General features: G+C 37.9%; 1 protein-coding gene across 1 annotated transcript; it reads right to left on the bottom strand.

The window, feature by feature from the left end:
• Positions 1-2,686: 2,686 nt before the first annotated feature.
• Positions 2,687-11,622, bottom strand: cisd2 (CDGSH iron sulfur domain 2). Its single transcript, XM_088626561.1, has 3 exons — positions 11,385-11,622; positions 6,859-7,073; positions 2,687-4,124 (listed from the first exon to the last, which is right to left on the bottom strand). The coding sequence occupies exons 1-3, from the start codon at positions 11,485-11,487 to the stop codon at positions 4,035-4,037; spliced, it is 408 nt and encodes a 135-aa protein (XP_088482687.1). The 5' UTR covers positions 11,488-11,622; the 3' UTR covers positions 2,687-4,034.
• Between the last annotated feature and the right edge of the window lie 5,219 nt (positions 11,623-16,841).

Here is a 16,841-nt window from a genome sequence, read left to right as displayed (position 1 = left end):
AAGCATTTTGCAAGCTTCAGTTTGACTTCAACGGGAGGGGATATTTATGTTAGGCACAAAGTTTGGATTTTTTCTCTTGTGTAAATGATTTGATTACACAGGATTGTAAACTGCTTATTTTCCTATACATGATACAGTTCCTAAATATAATCATTATCAGAAACGGATTCAAAAGGTGGTTTTGAATGTAACAAAGTGTGATGCAGTGGAAAACATGAAAAATGAAAAAGACATACTTTATCATGTCTGCAGTAATCATGTAGCATCTACCACGATGCTTGATGTAGCCTGAAAGTAATATTCATGAGGTGTCTGGACCTGAAAATTACATAGCCTACAAGCCTCACTAAAATAATTCACTACTGCTTCTGCTACACTCTGCGCATTCCTGTAAAAAAACCAGATGTACACAGTTCATACGTGGTACATACAGTAGTACCATGGTTATAGCTCTCCTATAATTCCTGGAAGAGTTACACACAATTAATGCAAACTTGTCTTGGAAACATTAACATGACGACAGTTACATCCTGACACTCTGTTTTCAAAAGCATATCTTCACAGTCATATTTTGAATATTTATACATCAAAATGAAAATACATGTAAATGCATGTACATTTTTCACAATTTGATATCCTGATAACTTCTGACTGGGAATAAAATACCCAAATAAACAAACAGAACTTGAATGGAGGTTTGTTCTTACACCTCCTGAACAAACACGTTTGAGGCAATGTAAAGAGGAACCAAACAATAGGATGCAAAATTATCAGTAACACATCAAAACAATGGAACATTCAGGCAGTATTATGAATAAGGTGTTGTTGGTGATCGTCTTTTAAATGGACACACTCTGGTACCAGAATGAGTTCAATTAGAAGTCACCGTGACGTTCTTCACTATTCTTATTTACTTAGCCCTGTAAGTGGGCAGCACTGTGGCACAATGAATATCATCCCTGCCTTGCAGGGATGGGGCCCTGGGTTCAATTCCTGGAGTGTCTTTGTGTGGAGTTTGTATGTGTTCCCTGTGTTTCCTCCTATCGGCACTGAGTGAGTGTAAGTGTCCTTGTTGCACCCCACCTTGTGTCTGTTGCTTGCCAGAATAAGCTCGGGATCCCCCAATACCATGAATTGGTTAGAAAATGGATGGATGGTTAAGTTCAGGTAAAAATCAGGCACATATAAAAACTGTACACAGGCAGTGTGAAAATAGAGCAGTTGTGTTATGTAATTATGTAAAGGTTTGAGCCTCCTCTTCCTGTGGCTAGGGGTGCTGTCCCTTTACCAAGTGGGTTAAGCCAAATACATCCTACCTATGCAAACATTCACACAGTAAAGCATCTGATTCTTGGATGTTGTTGTCCCTCAGGAAATGTAGTTCTCTTAGTTTCCAGAAGGGCCGGGAGAGGGCTGTGTGTGAGGTTTTGCGAAATGAGCCAATGTGTACATGAGGCCAAGGCCCAGTGTGAGAGTTGTACGCAAAGGTAGCAGAAAAAGAAGGTGGCAGAGGCATCTATAACTTTGCTGTCAATATATAAAACAGATTTCTCATTTTAAAATAAGGATCATGAGGGGATATACGGAATATGTACTGTGCTGTTGGAGGTGGCACTTTTTAATGTACGGCAGGGCTCTGTATGTGCTGTATGTAGTTTAAACACCCTTCAAAGCTTTTTTGAGAACCTATGAATCTTTATCCTCATTGCAATGCCCCTTATGCATTGGTAGCTGGAAAAAATAACTGGTAAGACTTCAGCTTGTAGCAGTGAAGGCCCTGACAATGATAGATCTGACTGGAGAGCTGGTTTTAAGGTCTCACTTCTGAACCTTTACATCCCCTCACTAGCTGCTCAGCATTTAGAAGACTCATCTCTAAAACAAGGGAATGAGCTGCAGAAGTGGTGGAAACAAATGATCTGTCTCAGTTTGTTGTCACTGGGAATGTTTTAAATGTTCTGAAAAATGTCATTTTTGCAGTATGTCTCTTGTCAATTGTGAATTTTTGTAATATTATAATTATCAATATTTCCTAACATTCCTGTTTTATTGTTGTATGGCTGGTAAAGTGCCTTCTAATTGTTTTCCACAGACGTTGCTTTACAGTTATATAGCACTTTTCTGGACACTCCACACCACTTTACAGGTAATGGGGACGCCCCTCGACCACCACCAATGTGCAGTCCCACCTGGATGATGCGACGGCAGCCATAGTCTGGTAATTCAGAGATGGGGATTATTAGGAGGCCATGAGGCTCACTCCTGCTTAGCTGCAGTGCATTGTCAGTTGTGAGTTGCAGGGTGATAAGGCTGCTAGCATTTTTTTAGTAGAAAGTGGTTGATGAAGTGAGCAATTCCCTCAGTCCGTCTGAGCTGAGCAGCCCTTCAGAGATCCCCTACCCCTTTCTTTCAGAATGCTACAGTATGTGCCAAATGTACTGACTGTTATTAGACTAAGCAGATTAACTGAGGAAACTACATAATCTATGTTTATGCTTTCACATTTTTCACATCTTTTCTTTTTCAATTCATGAAATTCTGGTCATTTACTGCCAGTCAACTCGTTACAAAGTAGTACAGGAAAACAAAACTTTCGCTATGCAGTCCTCAGTTTTAGAAAATGGTAAATTTATCATATTTAAAATACAGCACACAAAAATGATAAAAATTAAAATGGAAAAAAAACTTGATGTAAACACTTTTATTATTAAACATTGTTCTCTATTTTTTTACACAATTATTTAATCATGGAACATATAAAGCTAATAATTAGTTGAATCAGCATAGAATCTGACATGTGTTCTTAAATAGTATTGCTTTTTACCTTTTAACTTTTACAAATAAACTTGGGAATTCGACACACAAGACTGAAACCAAAAAATAACAACTGAATGGTAGACTGTAACAGTGCTTCCAGAATATAGTCAGAGAGAGCTGGACAGTTTCAGGACTCATGGAAAGAATTGCTATGATATACAAGACAAAAAAGTGATTACACATCTAGCTTTCAATATGGAGTTCTGATGTTTTTTTTATTTTCCTCACAGCTTTTCTGCTTCTAACTTGTATAACCCATTCCTTTTTGTTTCTCCTTCCTGCTGTTCTGGAACTACTAAAAGGTTAAAAAATGCCTTTAGAAAGTCTTAGGCATCTTTAAATAAGATTAAAAGGAAATGTAAGGAAGCTGTTTTCACCACTGTGATAAACATTAGCACAAAACACCAAAAACACACTAATGAAATAGCTTGGTGCTTACTTATAACAGCTACAGCTTCACTTACATCTAGTGTATCAGAGTGGAAATAAATTAGTATTATTTTAACTAGCTTGAAGCGATAGAGACTGTGGTGGTATTGATGGATTTAACACTTTACTGCCTTTTTATAAAGTCAATGCCCTCTAATTGAAAAAAGATCCCCAACAGCAACTACAGGTAGTGATGAAAGGGTTATTGCCCAGGATCTTAAGTTTTAATTTGCGTCATTACTGACTAATCTTGGAATAGTTTTAAAATTTAATGTCCGCAGCTAATGAGCCCAAGGACCTTAGTCCACCTCAAAAGTGCAGTTTTTTTTATACAGCTTGCCTTTCCAAAATGCAGTGGATAGGAATGTGGTTTGGCCACACATCTCCAAAAATTTTGACAAAGGCAGTGAAATGTATCATCATCATGTCAAAGTTTAAAAGATTGGATTTCGTGTGAATTTAAAAGTTTCGACATTGAAAAAGAATGTATTTTTCAACACTGAAATTTTTTGACATTTTACAAAGGTTTTCCAAAACAGTCCAGTGAGGCAGAAGAACAAAACACAGTTCGAACTTTGACGCCTTCGAAATCCAGACATGTATCTTTTTCTTTTCGAACATGTGAATTTATACAAAATCAAACATTAGCCACAATTATTGATTCTCATTATCTGAAGGGGAGTACAGAGAGGTGCAAAAACATTAAAATACAAATTAAAATTAAAACAAATAGCTACAATCACAAAAACCATAAGGACCATAATGTGATGACAAGGCCTAAAGATGGATTATAGAACTTTCTTCTTCAGAATGAGCGGTCCAACATTGTCCCCTGTCAACTCGTTGTGTTTTATGTGCGATTTATCACACACAGGAAACTGAAACAGGAAAGAAAAAAAGTGTTAAAAAGCCGATAATGCAAATGGAACAGAGTGGTGTTAAAAAGCCAAAAGCCAACTAGAAGCCTTCTGCTATAATCACAAATGTACACGGCCATACCCATCTCTTACAATTCCAACAGAGAGTGACCTCTAACCACAATGGCTGTTTTAAAAGTAAAATATGCAGAGAGACCAAAATGTATTAATAAGGACAGTACAATGCACAGGCTCCAACCAGTTTAAGCAAGCCTTACTACAATGCTGAGGTGAAGCAACATGAGTAACTATTCATGATTAAATGTCTTTTCAAGACCTCTTTTCTCTTATTTTAGTTAAAAAAAATAAAAACTAAAAAGATCACACATTCTTCAGAATTGACCTGTAGCTTCCAATACATTCCCTCTGTCCAAGCATTCTACAGAATGCACTGAACATTTATTAAAATGGATTTTAAATTAGTATACGAGAACTCTGCAAGCTGCTTTCACCTCAGGTATCTGAATATGTCGAGACATGACAGCCATATACACTGAATTTGTTCTAAAATACAGCTTTGATGTGGCCAGTATGACATAAATCAAGGGACTGTATATTACAGGGTGTTTTTGTGGTGTCTTATTAACTTCACTGTGTTTACACCTATTCTAGACATAGAGTGGAAATGTTAAAATACTGTAGAGGGCAATATTAAGAATCTTGAAACAACCGCAATGTTTTTTTCTATATGCCACAAAAAGTATTTCACAGACCAAGAAGTTGTCCCTCTACAGACTTTCATGCTTATGCTACACTTTTGAAAATGATAACATGGAGTAAAACTTGATCTCCAATCTTTTCATGCTTTTAATCTGTTTCTTTTGGTGATCAGCATAATAAAGCAGATCCAACTCCATTTCTAGGTAAAAGAAATAAATGAAGCAACTAGTTTTTTAAATTCTGAGCAAACCATAGCCAGGCTTGGAATCAACAAGTTCTACTCTCCGTGACATCAAATAACAAAATCCCTTTAAACAAACAGGTGCATAAATCTCTCTGTGCCATTTTTCACAACACTTGATTGCAAATGTGCAAAGTGAGAATTTGTAGAACAGAGGAAATCTGAGCATTTAGAAACACTTAAGAGCAAATCAACAACAAATCTCTACTTGTGGAAAAGGCAGAGAAAGCTATTTGGCCTACAATTCACTGCTCTCCTTCACACAGCTGAATCTAAAAGCTCTCATGAAAAGCAACTGGAGGTTTTGCATTTGGCTGTTTCCCTCCTGTCTTTGGAAACCAAACAAATGGATAAAAAGATCATACACATCAAATGTGAATGATGTAAGGCCTCAAATTAAAAAAAAAAAACAATTTCAATGGAAGCAAATACAAAAAGATTTTTTATTTGTACTACAGAAAGCCTGACCTGAAACACACAGGTAATCTGTACTGCAAGCCAGCAAATACAGTAAATACTTCAGTTGTTAAAAGAGCAGATAGAATTCCCTTTTTAGTGAATATCAAGGTTCTCAGAACTGCAGGGCTAGTAGGACTACAGCTCACCTTTGCTTTTAATAACCTCAATCAGCTTGTTATCGGACATAATTGACCAAAATCACTGAGCTCTTCGGGTGGTGGTGTCTGAATAAAGAACATCTGCAAATACACCCTTCCTCCAAGACAGGGACACTACAAATGTGTTTCCATAAATGTAACAAAAGAAGAACGACTTCTCATTTCAAAGCCAGCTACAATTATTTTTTTTTAATTCAGTCTATTTGTAGGGCCAGGACAGTGGTGCAGGGGTCAGCATTCCTGCCTCACAGTGCTGGGGCCCTAGGTTTAATTCCAGACCTGGGGTGCTGTCTTTGTGGACTCTGCGTGTTCTCCCCATGATTGCTTGTTCCAGGTGCTCTGGTTTCTTCCCATAGTCCAAAAACATATTGGTTCTGGGAAAACTGGCCCTGGTGTGAACGTGTGCATGTTTGTATCTGTGTCTGCCCTGCAATGGACTGGCATCCCATCCAGGGGGTACACTGCCTTTTAGCCTTTGCTGGCCAGAAGAGGCTCAGGCTCCCCTGCAACCCTGAATTGGAATATGTATTTAGAAAATGGATAGATAGTCTATCTGTGTTGTTTGCTTCACTACCAGTGTCCGTTACTTATTCAACCTCAATTGGCTCACTTCTTCATTTACTGATGCTGTGCATGCCCTTTTGGAATCCAAACAAAAACCATTTTGAGGGACACAGGGTGGAGAGCAGTGCTTGACATGAGTTAGAATCCATTTTGTTTAAGTTTTTATCATTTGTAAAAATAAAGGAAATGACAATCTAGCATTTGTTTCAACTTTCTGAGGTCATACTGCTCTGACAGACGAATCACGGCGTAGCCATGTGATTAGATGCAGTACCCCAAGGCTTCCAAAATGAATCAGCAAATAGCTCTGAAGTCAAAACAAAAGTGATAATTTCATGAGAAAAGCAAGCTCAACAAGATGATTCCTGCATTTACAATTTTAAACAAAATAGAAAAAAATATTCTTTAAAAGAACACAGTAATATGGGCTGTCTTCAACTCCATGTGAAAACAACCTCTCATTCTCTAAAAGACATAAAATTAACTTTTATTTTCAGACAGAAAAGGTTTACACTACAATTATGAGGCTTATTCCTTTTACATCATTCTATCCCCAGGAGACAAAGAGGTTAGTCTTGAGTGTTTGATGTATCAGAAAAGACGAACTTCTCACCGTTTTGGAACGCCAACACCTGCAGTAACAGGCATTTGTGCTTTTTAGATCTTCAATGTCGATTTCGTTGACGACTTTAGGGTTTTCCTTTTGAATCTTCAGGTTGATTAGACTATCCTTCTGTTTTTTCTTCTTGGGCAGGAAAGGGCGGATGGTGAGGTAACCCAGCAGGGCAAGAATCCCAAGAAGAGGCAGCAGCCGTAACCACTCTGACACTGAACAGAGAACAGCAGGCAGGGCTTAAATTTCAATTTTCTTGGTGCTGGCAAAAAAGCCATTTGTACACAAAGTATTATTTTTGGTGGTGCATTCTAACACTGGTGTGGTTTCCTTTTGTTGATTGGTAAAGAGTTTTATGTATTTAATTTGCAACAAATGTGAATGCGCATAGCAAAAAGCACTAAAGCAGAACCATCTGCCTGCATCTACTATTTGTTTCATTTAGCTGAAAATTATAATGGGCACACCTTCTTCTGGTGCTGCAGTTCCTAATTTGCATGGAATGAAAATAAAATGCATTGAACATAGCTCTGTATACCTGAATATGTTTGTTTTCTAAATCAAGTGTCCACAGAAATGCACCACAGCAAAACTGCTGTCCTTTTACAGCAAATAGATCACTCAGCAGAGTAGAAAACTAGAAAACAGAAAAGTATTATGCAAAATTTATTGAATGGGTGGTCTTCAGCAAAATTAATGTGGTAGTATAAATGGTATTTTTCACTTAGTGTATTTTTATTTGTTTTTTTTGCTAATGTGTGGTTTTGTAAACAGTATTTATTAAGGCAAAATGTTTTTACTCTCCTACAGTTATTACTCACTATAATGCATTTTGGAGACTAATAACTTCTTTTTATTGAAGCAGAAAAAAAAAACATGAAATAATGCAACAGTCAAACAGTCACAGTTTTAAAAATTAGCTAGAGATTGGTAGGAATTAGCAAAAGATGTACGTGTGAAGAAAAATTTAACAGCCATGCTGTCATCTTATCTACAGCTAATATTTACAGCTCAGCTGTGCTCAAAAACACAGAAAGGGCCACTGCATAAGTTTACAGTTTGAAAGGAGCAAGTGACGTTCAGACAGAGCAGGGGGGTAAAGGGGATGTTACTCTTGCTTTTGCTCATTCCTGCTATGTTCACATATTCTGATTCCTGAACATTTAGACACTTCTTGAACAGTTTAATGAAGAAAAGGAATATGCAGAACTTAAACTTCTCTGTCCACTTCTCAACTGTGGAGAAGATAAACCCTTTCAGATAAACTGGAGCACTCACCACTCAGAAGTGTTGGCTAGGTTTACCTATTGTGGATCAATTCAGTCTTAAAACTCCTGGACAAGCTGTGGTTATGCTGTTGTTGAAGATTTCCATCTCACACCTCAGTATCCTGAACTGAATACAGATTTTACAGCTTCAACAAGCATTTTGCCAGACGTTAAATCTTTATTTCTGCCCATTCGGTTCAATTTCTGACTTAAACAGGGCCTTTTTAAAAACAATTCCCCACATTCTCAAACTCAGAACACTACAGGATTTAAATGGGAGTTAGATTTGTTTTTGTGGTCATGTCGTATGTATTATCTTTAATAATGCAAATTACAATTGCATCGTAAGCTGAATAAGGTAAACAGGCAGGTTGCATTGCTGTATCTTGGAAATGAAGTTTGAAACTGAAGAATATAACCTATATAACAAAATGTTATCTTTTCTGCCACTACTGCCTTCTTCTGTATTTTACTGAACCTAGCTGTTCTCCTTTAATGTTTTATACAGTTATTATTAGTTTTCTCCTGCCGCAGACAATACATTTTGGGGTTAATCTGTAATGTGCGATCCTGCATTTTTAAACCTCTTAAAAAACAATAGGCATTTTTGTATTAACATTAGTTGCTTCATTTTATAATCTCACCATTAATCGTGTTAAAATACGATTAGTAATTAAGAAGGTTTTCTTGTCTTGGGAACATTGGCTTGATTTCGGCTGTTATTTTTTCATGCAATTTGGTTTTAAGAATAAATGAACAATAGTTTAGAAATGGTCTAAATACAGCTTATTAGCACTTATGATTTGTTTTGGTTATTTCTATCATTTTAATCATTTTCCTTCAAATTTGCAGGTGATTCAATTGGAAAGACACTGGTCGAGAGGACACAGGAGGACTGTCCACTCATCTTTTGGAAATGTAAACACAGAAGAAAACCTAAAAACACCCTCTTTTCAACATGGAGAAAAAAATAACGCATTACAGGTCTCGGTGGAGAGATTTTAATGCCAGTTCAGCTCCTACCAATAAGCTGAATAAAAATCCACGTTCATATAATCAAGGCTGCTGAATTTTATTCATTTATATAATTAACTGCTATGATGTCACCACTCACAAACAACACCACACAAGTTGTCTTTATGTACCCATTTTTGCTTATTCTTATACAACTTAAATCAGGTAAAAAAAGTATGTTCTTAGATGTTGAAAATAAATCTTTAAAAGTTAAAAAAAAGTTTAGAACAACTTTAGTGTATGAAAATGAAGAGTTAAAATCATTAGCTGTTAACATGAGGGTTTTTTTTTTAGCTGGTCTTATGAAACAGCATTTGTTATATACCACGCCAGTCACATGCTTTCATTCAAGACTGCTCTCCTTCTTAAGTCTGGACATGCCGAGTCATACAGATGTTTTTTATCTGAAACTTAGGAACCCAGACCTAAGTTGGAATTGAGCACATATGATCGCCTAATATAAAATAACATGCAAAAACCTCAAGAGTTATTTGGCACTAATACCAAAAATGTATGCTTATAGCTGTGTTATCCTGGGAACACAGCTTTAAGCATGACAGCTTCTGAAAATAAGATAAATATATTCTAGACAAGTAATAAATGTTAGCACGTTGTTTCCCTCCGAATCACTTTGTGTTGCCTGATCGGATCTTTCACCCACCTACAGTACCTGATTATCTTTCAAAGCAGTACAGCAAACATGAAATGAACTAAAAGAACCTGCTTTGTTATCCCCTGTAAAGGCGGTCATCTCCTGCCCACATCGACAACAAGAGTCAAGGTTTACAGCACTGCTTTTACCTTTCCTTGTCTTGCCTTTTTTGACCGGCACAAGAGAGAGGAGATGTTCCAGCAAATACACAATACCTGCAGAAATGCAGTAACCCCTGTAGAGCCTAGCCAGTGAAAAGTATTACAGCGCCAGAAAATAAGACTAAGGCCCAGTACAGACTGGCAACTGCAGAAGCTCTCAGGCTTCCATCGACTGTCGTGAGACAGGGGTGCTGTCCACAGTGGCACTGTGAAAAACTGTTCTACTTTTCATCATGGCACACATTCTTCATCAGTGTGAAGCTGAACACAAGAGTCATAACTCAAGTTTTTTGTTGTTGTCGTTTCTCTTTTCAAGTTGCCATAAACCAGTTCTCTGCAATTCAGCTTGGCCCTCAAACAACCACTAATCTATAAATCTAACTAACCACTAGTCAATTATCCACTTTCACATGCCAAACAAATGTTACCATGCTTTAAGAATTGAACAAGCAGCAGATATTGCAGCGACTTGTAATTTGGAACTGGCTACCATTCCCCATTATAAAAGTTTCAAATTATAGGAATTAAAAGTGACAGTCCACTTTAAGCGTTTTTTCAATTCATCTTGTAATTCAAGAAGGACATTAGAACCATTATTTAATATTTCCACAGTGATGTGCAGGCACAGCACTCTTTAGAAACCTCCACATGAAACAGGTAGAACTCACATCTGCAATAACATAAAATGACCCTTGAGCAAAGTAATAACTGAGATCTATTCCCACTTACTTCTTTTAAAAACTTTAACTACTTGCATTTAGATCATATTTTTATTTTTTAAATAATTTCTACATGCTATTCGACCATTTCTGCTAAGTTAAAAGTTATTATTGAAGGTTTCTGGAAATATTAACTTAACGGTCCCTACGTGATGTAACCCAATTCACAAAGAAGACAAATGATCTCCAATTTCTGTTTTCCTCCGCAGTTTTTTCCACGCGTTATCAGTAACATGCACTATAAGTAAAATCCTTTTAATTTTAGTCAAAGGTTGCAAACCAAAGTGATATGTAAAACTGTTCGAGTACGTCTTATTATTACATTTAATTTGACCTTCCCTGTCTATGGCTGTAAAACATTACCCTCTGAGAAATCTTTCCAGACATACTGTACAGTACAGTATTTCGTCTATTCTTAACTGGCCAAGTATAGCACCCGTCGTTTATTAAAGCGAAGTTCATTGTTCTTATTTAACCTCATGCATTGTTCTTTTTTCCTTAAAAGTCAAATAATTCAGTTTCTTACCTCGTGATGCTACAATGTCACGGAATGTACGGCACATGTCTTATTCATACTAAACAATTACGAATACAAACTTCGTGTCAAACTCAAAGTTGAATGGCGTAAAAAAAAACTCTCTCGGCTCCCTGGCTATACAATTATCTTTGCATAACGCGATTTTAGGTAACGAACAAAGAATGCAATATTTACCTGTGAGTTTTGCAAAACCGCCGACTGTTTCTGGCAAAGGTAGCCTCTTGAGATAGGCTGGAAGCTGGACTTTTATGATTCTAGCAATGCTTTCTAACACCATCTTGAACGTGTCTCTATCCGAGCCCTAATTCACCAAAGCTACATATTTCCTGGGCCCTTTTCCACTTCGATTTACGTTGCTGCAAACGAGCAAGTTCCGCAATACTCGGAGACTGTGGATTGGCTCTCGGCGGGAATGTCTTTGTGAATAACAGCATCACCGTACGGCGAGGATGTTCAATGTAACCAATGACAATGGGTAGAGTTGGTGTTCGCTGGTTGGATAACGTCAACAAGTGACTTAGTTTAAAAATGAAAGCAGAATTATTGCAGTCACCGACGGGTTTTAGGTTTTAAACTGTGTAATGAGGAACGCATTTTATTTAAGCCACGTGAGAAATGTTGTTTTAGGAATGGACTTTAACCGAGAGAGATGCTTCATGTAAATCTAACTGAATTCTTACATAAACCCCCCAAAAATACAAAACACAAAAAGCTTGAGATACTGTAGAAGCTTGCCTTTCAGTTTACGTTTTGAATCGTAATTTGAATAAAATAATCGTATCAGGATGGTTACAAGACAAACTTCACGAAGGAATTGAATCCTATATATATATAGTCTGTGTGTATATGTTTAATATTTTGTAAAAGGTAAAGATATGCAATCACAAAAATGACTGTCAAAATGGTAACTCACTATAACAATTCAAAAGAGAAAAAAATGTTATCAAAAGTTTCAGATGACGCCAGGGTTGAGTCTTTTCTTCTTTCAAAAACACTCCTCCACTCCGTTAAAGTGTTTGGAAATATAAATAGGATCTTCTTCTTCGCATTTTCCCATTTATGTGGGGTCTGCTTTTTTGCACAGATTTCCCGTATGTCGTTGAGTTGTCGTGTGCATTTTGACGCAACAAGGAATTTTTCTTCAGCCGGCTTGTTGCACGGCCTGTCGCTGAAGTCCCTCCTCCTTTCGCAAACGGCCTTGGGGTCGTCTATGGCGGAGTTGGAAATATAAATAGGATATTTTTTGTAAAATATTTACTATCTTTTTTTAAATAACATTGGATACCAAAATTGAAAACAATAGAGAGTTTACAAATGTATATACCAAATGTTTAAATTATATCATTAGTGTAAAGGCAACTACTGTATCACTATTTGTCTTTTATGTACTGTAATGTTATTTTTATTTTAAATGTAATGTTTATTTGTACTGTAATTGTTTATGTATCTCTATGTGTTTTGTAAGACTCTCTGTGTGTAAAAAAAACATAGCAGCCTGGATCCAAAACAATTTTCTCAGAAATAATACAATACAGAACAGTTATTAATGTTTAACAGCACACCGCTAGTTGTGTTATACACAGAAGGTTAGAAGGTTGCCGGTTCAAACCCCGCAGCCGGCAGAGGAATCCTACTCCGTTGAGCTCCTGAGCAAGGCCCTTAACCCCAACTGCTCCAGGGGCGCCGTACAAGGGCAGACCCTGTGCTCTGACCCCAGGCTCTCTCCCTATCTCCCTATATACCAAGCTGGGGTATGCTAAAAGATCATTCCTAATGCAAGAAATTGTAAAGGGTTAATAAAGTGATGATGTTGTTGTTGTTGTTATAACTCGATTTTCAGATATTTCACCAGTTTTAGTTTTAGTTCCTTTCTGCCACTAGAGGGCGCATAAGCGTTTCATATGAATAATAGAAGCAATTTAAGTTGCTTGCTAACTGGAGGCTTGATCGTTAGCCTGAACTGAATATATTATAAGAATAGACGGGTGAGGATGTTTCTCTGAGAATAAGGTGACAAAGTCTGAATATCTTTTTGCTGCACCTGTTACGTCGGTCTACCTGCAGCTTTAGGAATACCGTGCATACCTCTAAGAAAGACGCCTGAGATTTCGTTTTAAAAGTCTGTAAAGACTATATTTTGCTAGGAGTCTATGCTTGTACGGCTATGACCGATTTATCCAGAAATATTAACTGAGAATAAGACTTTGAAAAAGTTACTTTTGCTTTCAATATCAAACGCTGAGGCACCGTGTCAGCTGCAGTGTAGCACTATGATTTGTTGGTTTTAATAGCTGTGACTCGTAAGCACAGCACGCTTCGCAAACTTGAGGTCCTTCGAGCACCGTTCTTTTCACAAATGTGATTTAGAGTTTCAAAAAAATACACAAGAAAGTTTTTTTTTTACCAGATGATATGAACAGATTTTTTGGTGGGGTGTTCGTAAACAATCAGTTTTTGAGTGGTTTTTTTTTCGGTAGACTATTTTCTCAAAAGTTCATTCAGTGATGTTCCCAATGAATTATCTTACAAATAAAACGGATTGATCTCCCGAAAGCGGGCGACACAGTGGTGCAGTGGTTAGCATTGCTGTCTTGTGACGCGGGGGGCATGGATTCAATTGCTAGGATGCTATGGAGTTTGTATGTTCTTCCCATGCTGACATGGGTTTCTTCCCACAGTCTTGAAACATACTGATAGCTTAATTGTCTTCTAGGAAATTTCCTAGAAGAGCGACTGTCTGTGTTTGTGTCTGAGTGTCTGTCATGCAATGGACTGGCACCCTGTCTCCAGGGTGTACCCTGCCTTGTGCCCATTGTTTGCCAGGATAGGCTCTGGCTCCCTTGCGAACCTGAATTACAAGAAAGGGTTAAAGAAAGGATGGATTTCCCCAAAGTGTTTGTTTTAAAATATATTAAAAGTATTGCAGTTATGTTAGATTTAATGTAACTCTATTATAAATGAATGAAATTTTAACGACATTACCGGGCCTCCCTTTACAGGAACACTGATTAAGAAAAGTTATGGACCATTCCTAATACATATTAACTTACCATTAATTTAAAATATTTAATAGGTTTTATGCATATAAGGGAGTACATCACTTAGATATGAAAGAGAATGACTCCCTTTGTTCTTATAAAACAGAAACATCACATTCGCTTTTTCTTTGGCTGTTTACGAAAAATAAGTATACTTAAGTTAAAAAGAAATAAAGATAAAGAAGGAAATATTATGCTTCACCAGTATAAAAGTGAACCATATTCTTAATGTTGAATTCTTGGAAGATATTTTTTGGATAAAATAAACAAGGTTCAGTTATGCAAAGGAACAAGTAATAAGTTTATTCCATGCTGAAAGGAGAAGAAAGAAAATACAATGTTTTGGCTGTGGGGCCTTCTTCAGGTGTGAGAAAGACAGGACAGACAGCAAAGATTAAATAGCACAGAAGAACAAAAGCTGGGAGAGGGGAGGTGGCAGGAGGGGCAGAGAGCCCACTCAGGAAGTGCAAAGTGGAGAGGGGGTGAAGAATGGTGTGAAGTCAAAACCTGCATGAGAATAGAGATGATTTCACGAAAATAAGTCGGTCATGGAGAGAAGGGGGATGGTGTAAACCTAGTTTCATGATGAGTTTCGTTTCTGTTGTTTTTCTGCTATGGGAGTTGAGAAATCCCTCTTTGAGAACAAAGACAGACAGATTAGTGTGCACTGTGACAGATACTCTGGGATTAGAGAAACATTCTTCCCTAAATTCAGAAATCTAGTCCCAGAGTTCCCACACCTGTCAGAATCACAACGGGTCCCAATCCTACTGGGAGAGGGAGGAGGGGACTCAGTTGAACTGGCAGCAAAGTATGTGATATTCTGTCACAGACTGAGGAACAGTGAGCCTGTCTCCCAATAATGCTCAATATGTTTACAGTATATGTAAATATTTTATGACATGTCTCTGTTGTAAATGTCTGTAGATTTTATTTTACTTTTATTTTATGTTTTGTTCCATGTTCATTTTATTATTTTTATGTGCTTTGGCAACACTGATTGTACCCATTGGTCATGCTAATAAAGCACCTTGAATTTAATTGAGATTAGTGTGATCATGGCTGTCTCAGGTGAAATGAGAATCTATGGTCTTGGAGAAATCTTTAATCTTCACAGCCCTATCATGTTCTCTGAAGCGGTCTCCTAGTCTCCTTCCTGTTTCCCCAACGTAAGTAGCTGGGCATTTTTAGCAGGAGACACAGTAAATGAAGTTGCTGGAGGTACAGGATGCTGTCTGGGTGATCCGGAATTGACCTGAGGGGGGGGGCTATGAATTAGCGTGCTGTTAGATACTGTATGTATTTGCAGGTGATGCAGCGAGATCTGTTGCAGGGGAAGGTGATTGGTGGGTATGATTGCCGAGTGCAGTCAAGGGAGCTGTGAACCAGAAGTTTACGTAGATTGGGTGATTGGCGGTATGAGATGATTGGGCGGTTAGTAAAAAGTATACCGATGGAGGGATCGGCCTGTAAAATGGAGTAGTTGTTAATAATGGTCCTGGGGGTAGAAAGTGTGTTAGAGTGGTAGGGAAGGACCAAAGGAATGTGGTGAGACCGGGAGTTCCTGGTTGAGTTGATGATCTGAGGGCTGTTTTTGGTCCGGGTAAGGGCACTATCAATAACATGGGTGGGGTATCCTCTGTTGATGAAAAAATAATACATTTTGAGTGCTTGGTTCTGGAAATCCATGTCGTCACTGCAGAGTCGACGTAGCCTGAGAAACTGTGAAAAGGGAAGAGAGTTTTTAGTGTGGTTGGGGTGAAATGAGCTGTACAGGAGGTAGCTGTGTGAATCCGTGAAAAGGGTAGAGAGTTTTTGGTGTGAGTGGGATGAAAAGAGCTGTACAGGAGATAGCTATGTGAATCTGTGGGTTTGGAATAGGCTGAGGATGAGAGTCGTGGATGGTTAACAGATAAATTTGTGTCTAGAAACAGAAGAGTTGTGGAAGATATGTTAGCTGTATATTTGAGGGACAGGTGAGAGTTAGTGAATTGATGCAGGAAGTACTCTAGCTGGCCATTAGAGCATGTAGCAGCACTGATGTACAGTATCACTTGTTGAGGTCAGGGACAAAGCCAGTATAGGAAGCAAAGAAGCATTCTTCTACTCATTCAACAAAAATATTGGCATAGCTAGGTTCCATCCTGGTGCCAATGGCGACTCCACTAACCTGCTGATAAAAAGGGATATTAAATGAGAAGGCATTGAGTGTGAGAACTAATTCTGCGAGACGCGCTAAAGTGTGGGTGGGTGGATCAACCATTGTGCGTTTGTCTAGCATGTGCTTGAGGGCTATAAGACCGTCATTGTTGGGAATGATGGTGTAGAGAGACGTGATATCCATGGTAAAAATGTAGCATTCTGGACCCTGAAATTGGAAATGATTGAAAAGTTGGAGGGCATGGTTAGTATCCTTGAATTATGAGGGAAGCATTTCAGCCAGAGGTCTCATAAGGCTGTCGAGAAAAGCAGAGATGAGTGTGGTCGGACAATTGCATGCTGAGACAATGGGGCATCCAGGGGTGTCGGCTTTGTGGATTTTGTGAAGGAGATACAATTGGGATACCTGGGGATGTTTGACGATGAGACGGTT

Source organism: Lepisosteus platostomus, chromosome 1 (assembly GCF_059453375.1).
Source record: "Lepisosteus platostomus isolate fLepPlt1 chromosome 1, fLepPlt1.hap1, whole genome shotgun sequence".
Taxonomy (NCBI): domain Eukaryota; kingdom Metazoa; phylum Chordata; class Actinopteri; order Semionotiformes; family Lepisosteidae; genus Lepisosteus; species Lepisosteus platostomus.
This window is presented reverse-complemented; position numbering and strand designations above follow the sequence as displayed.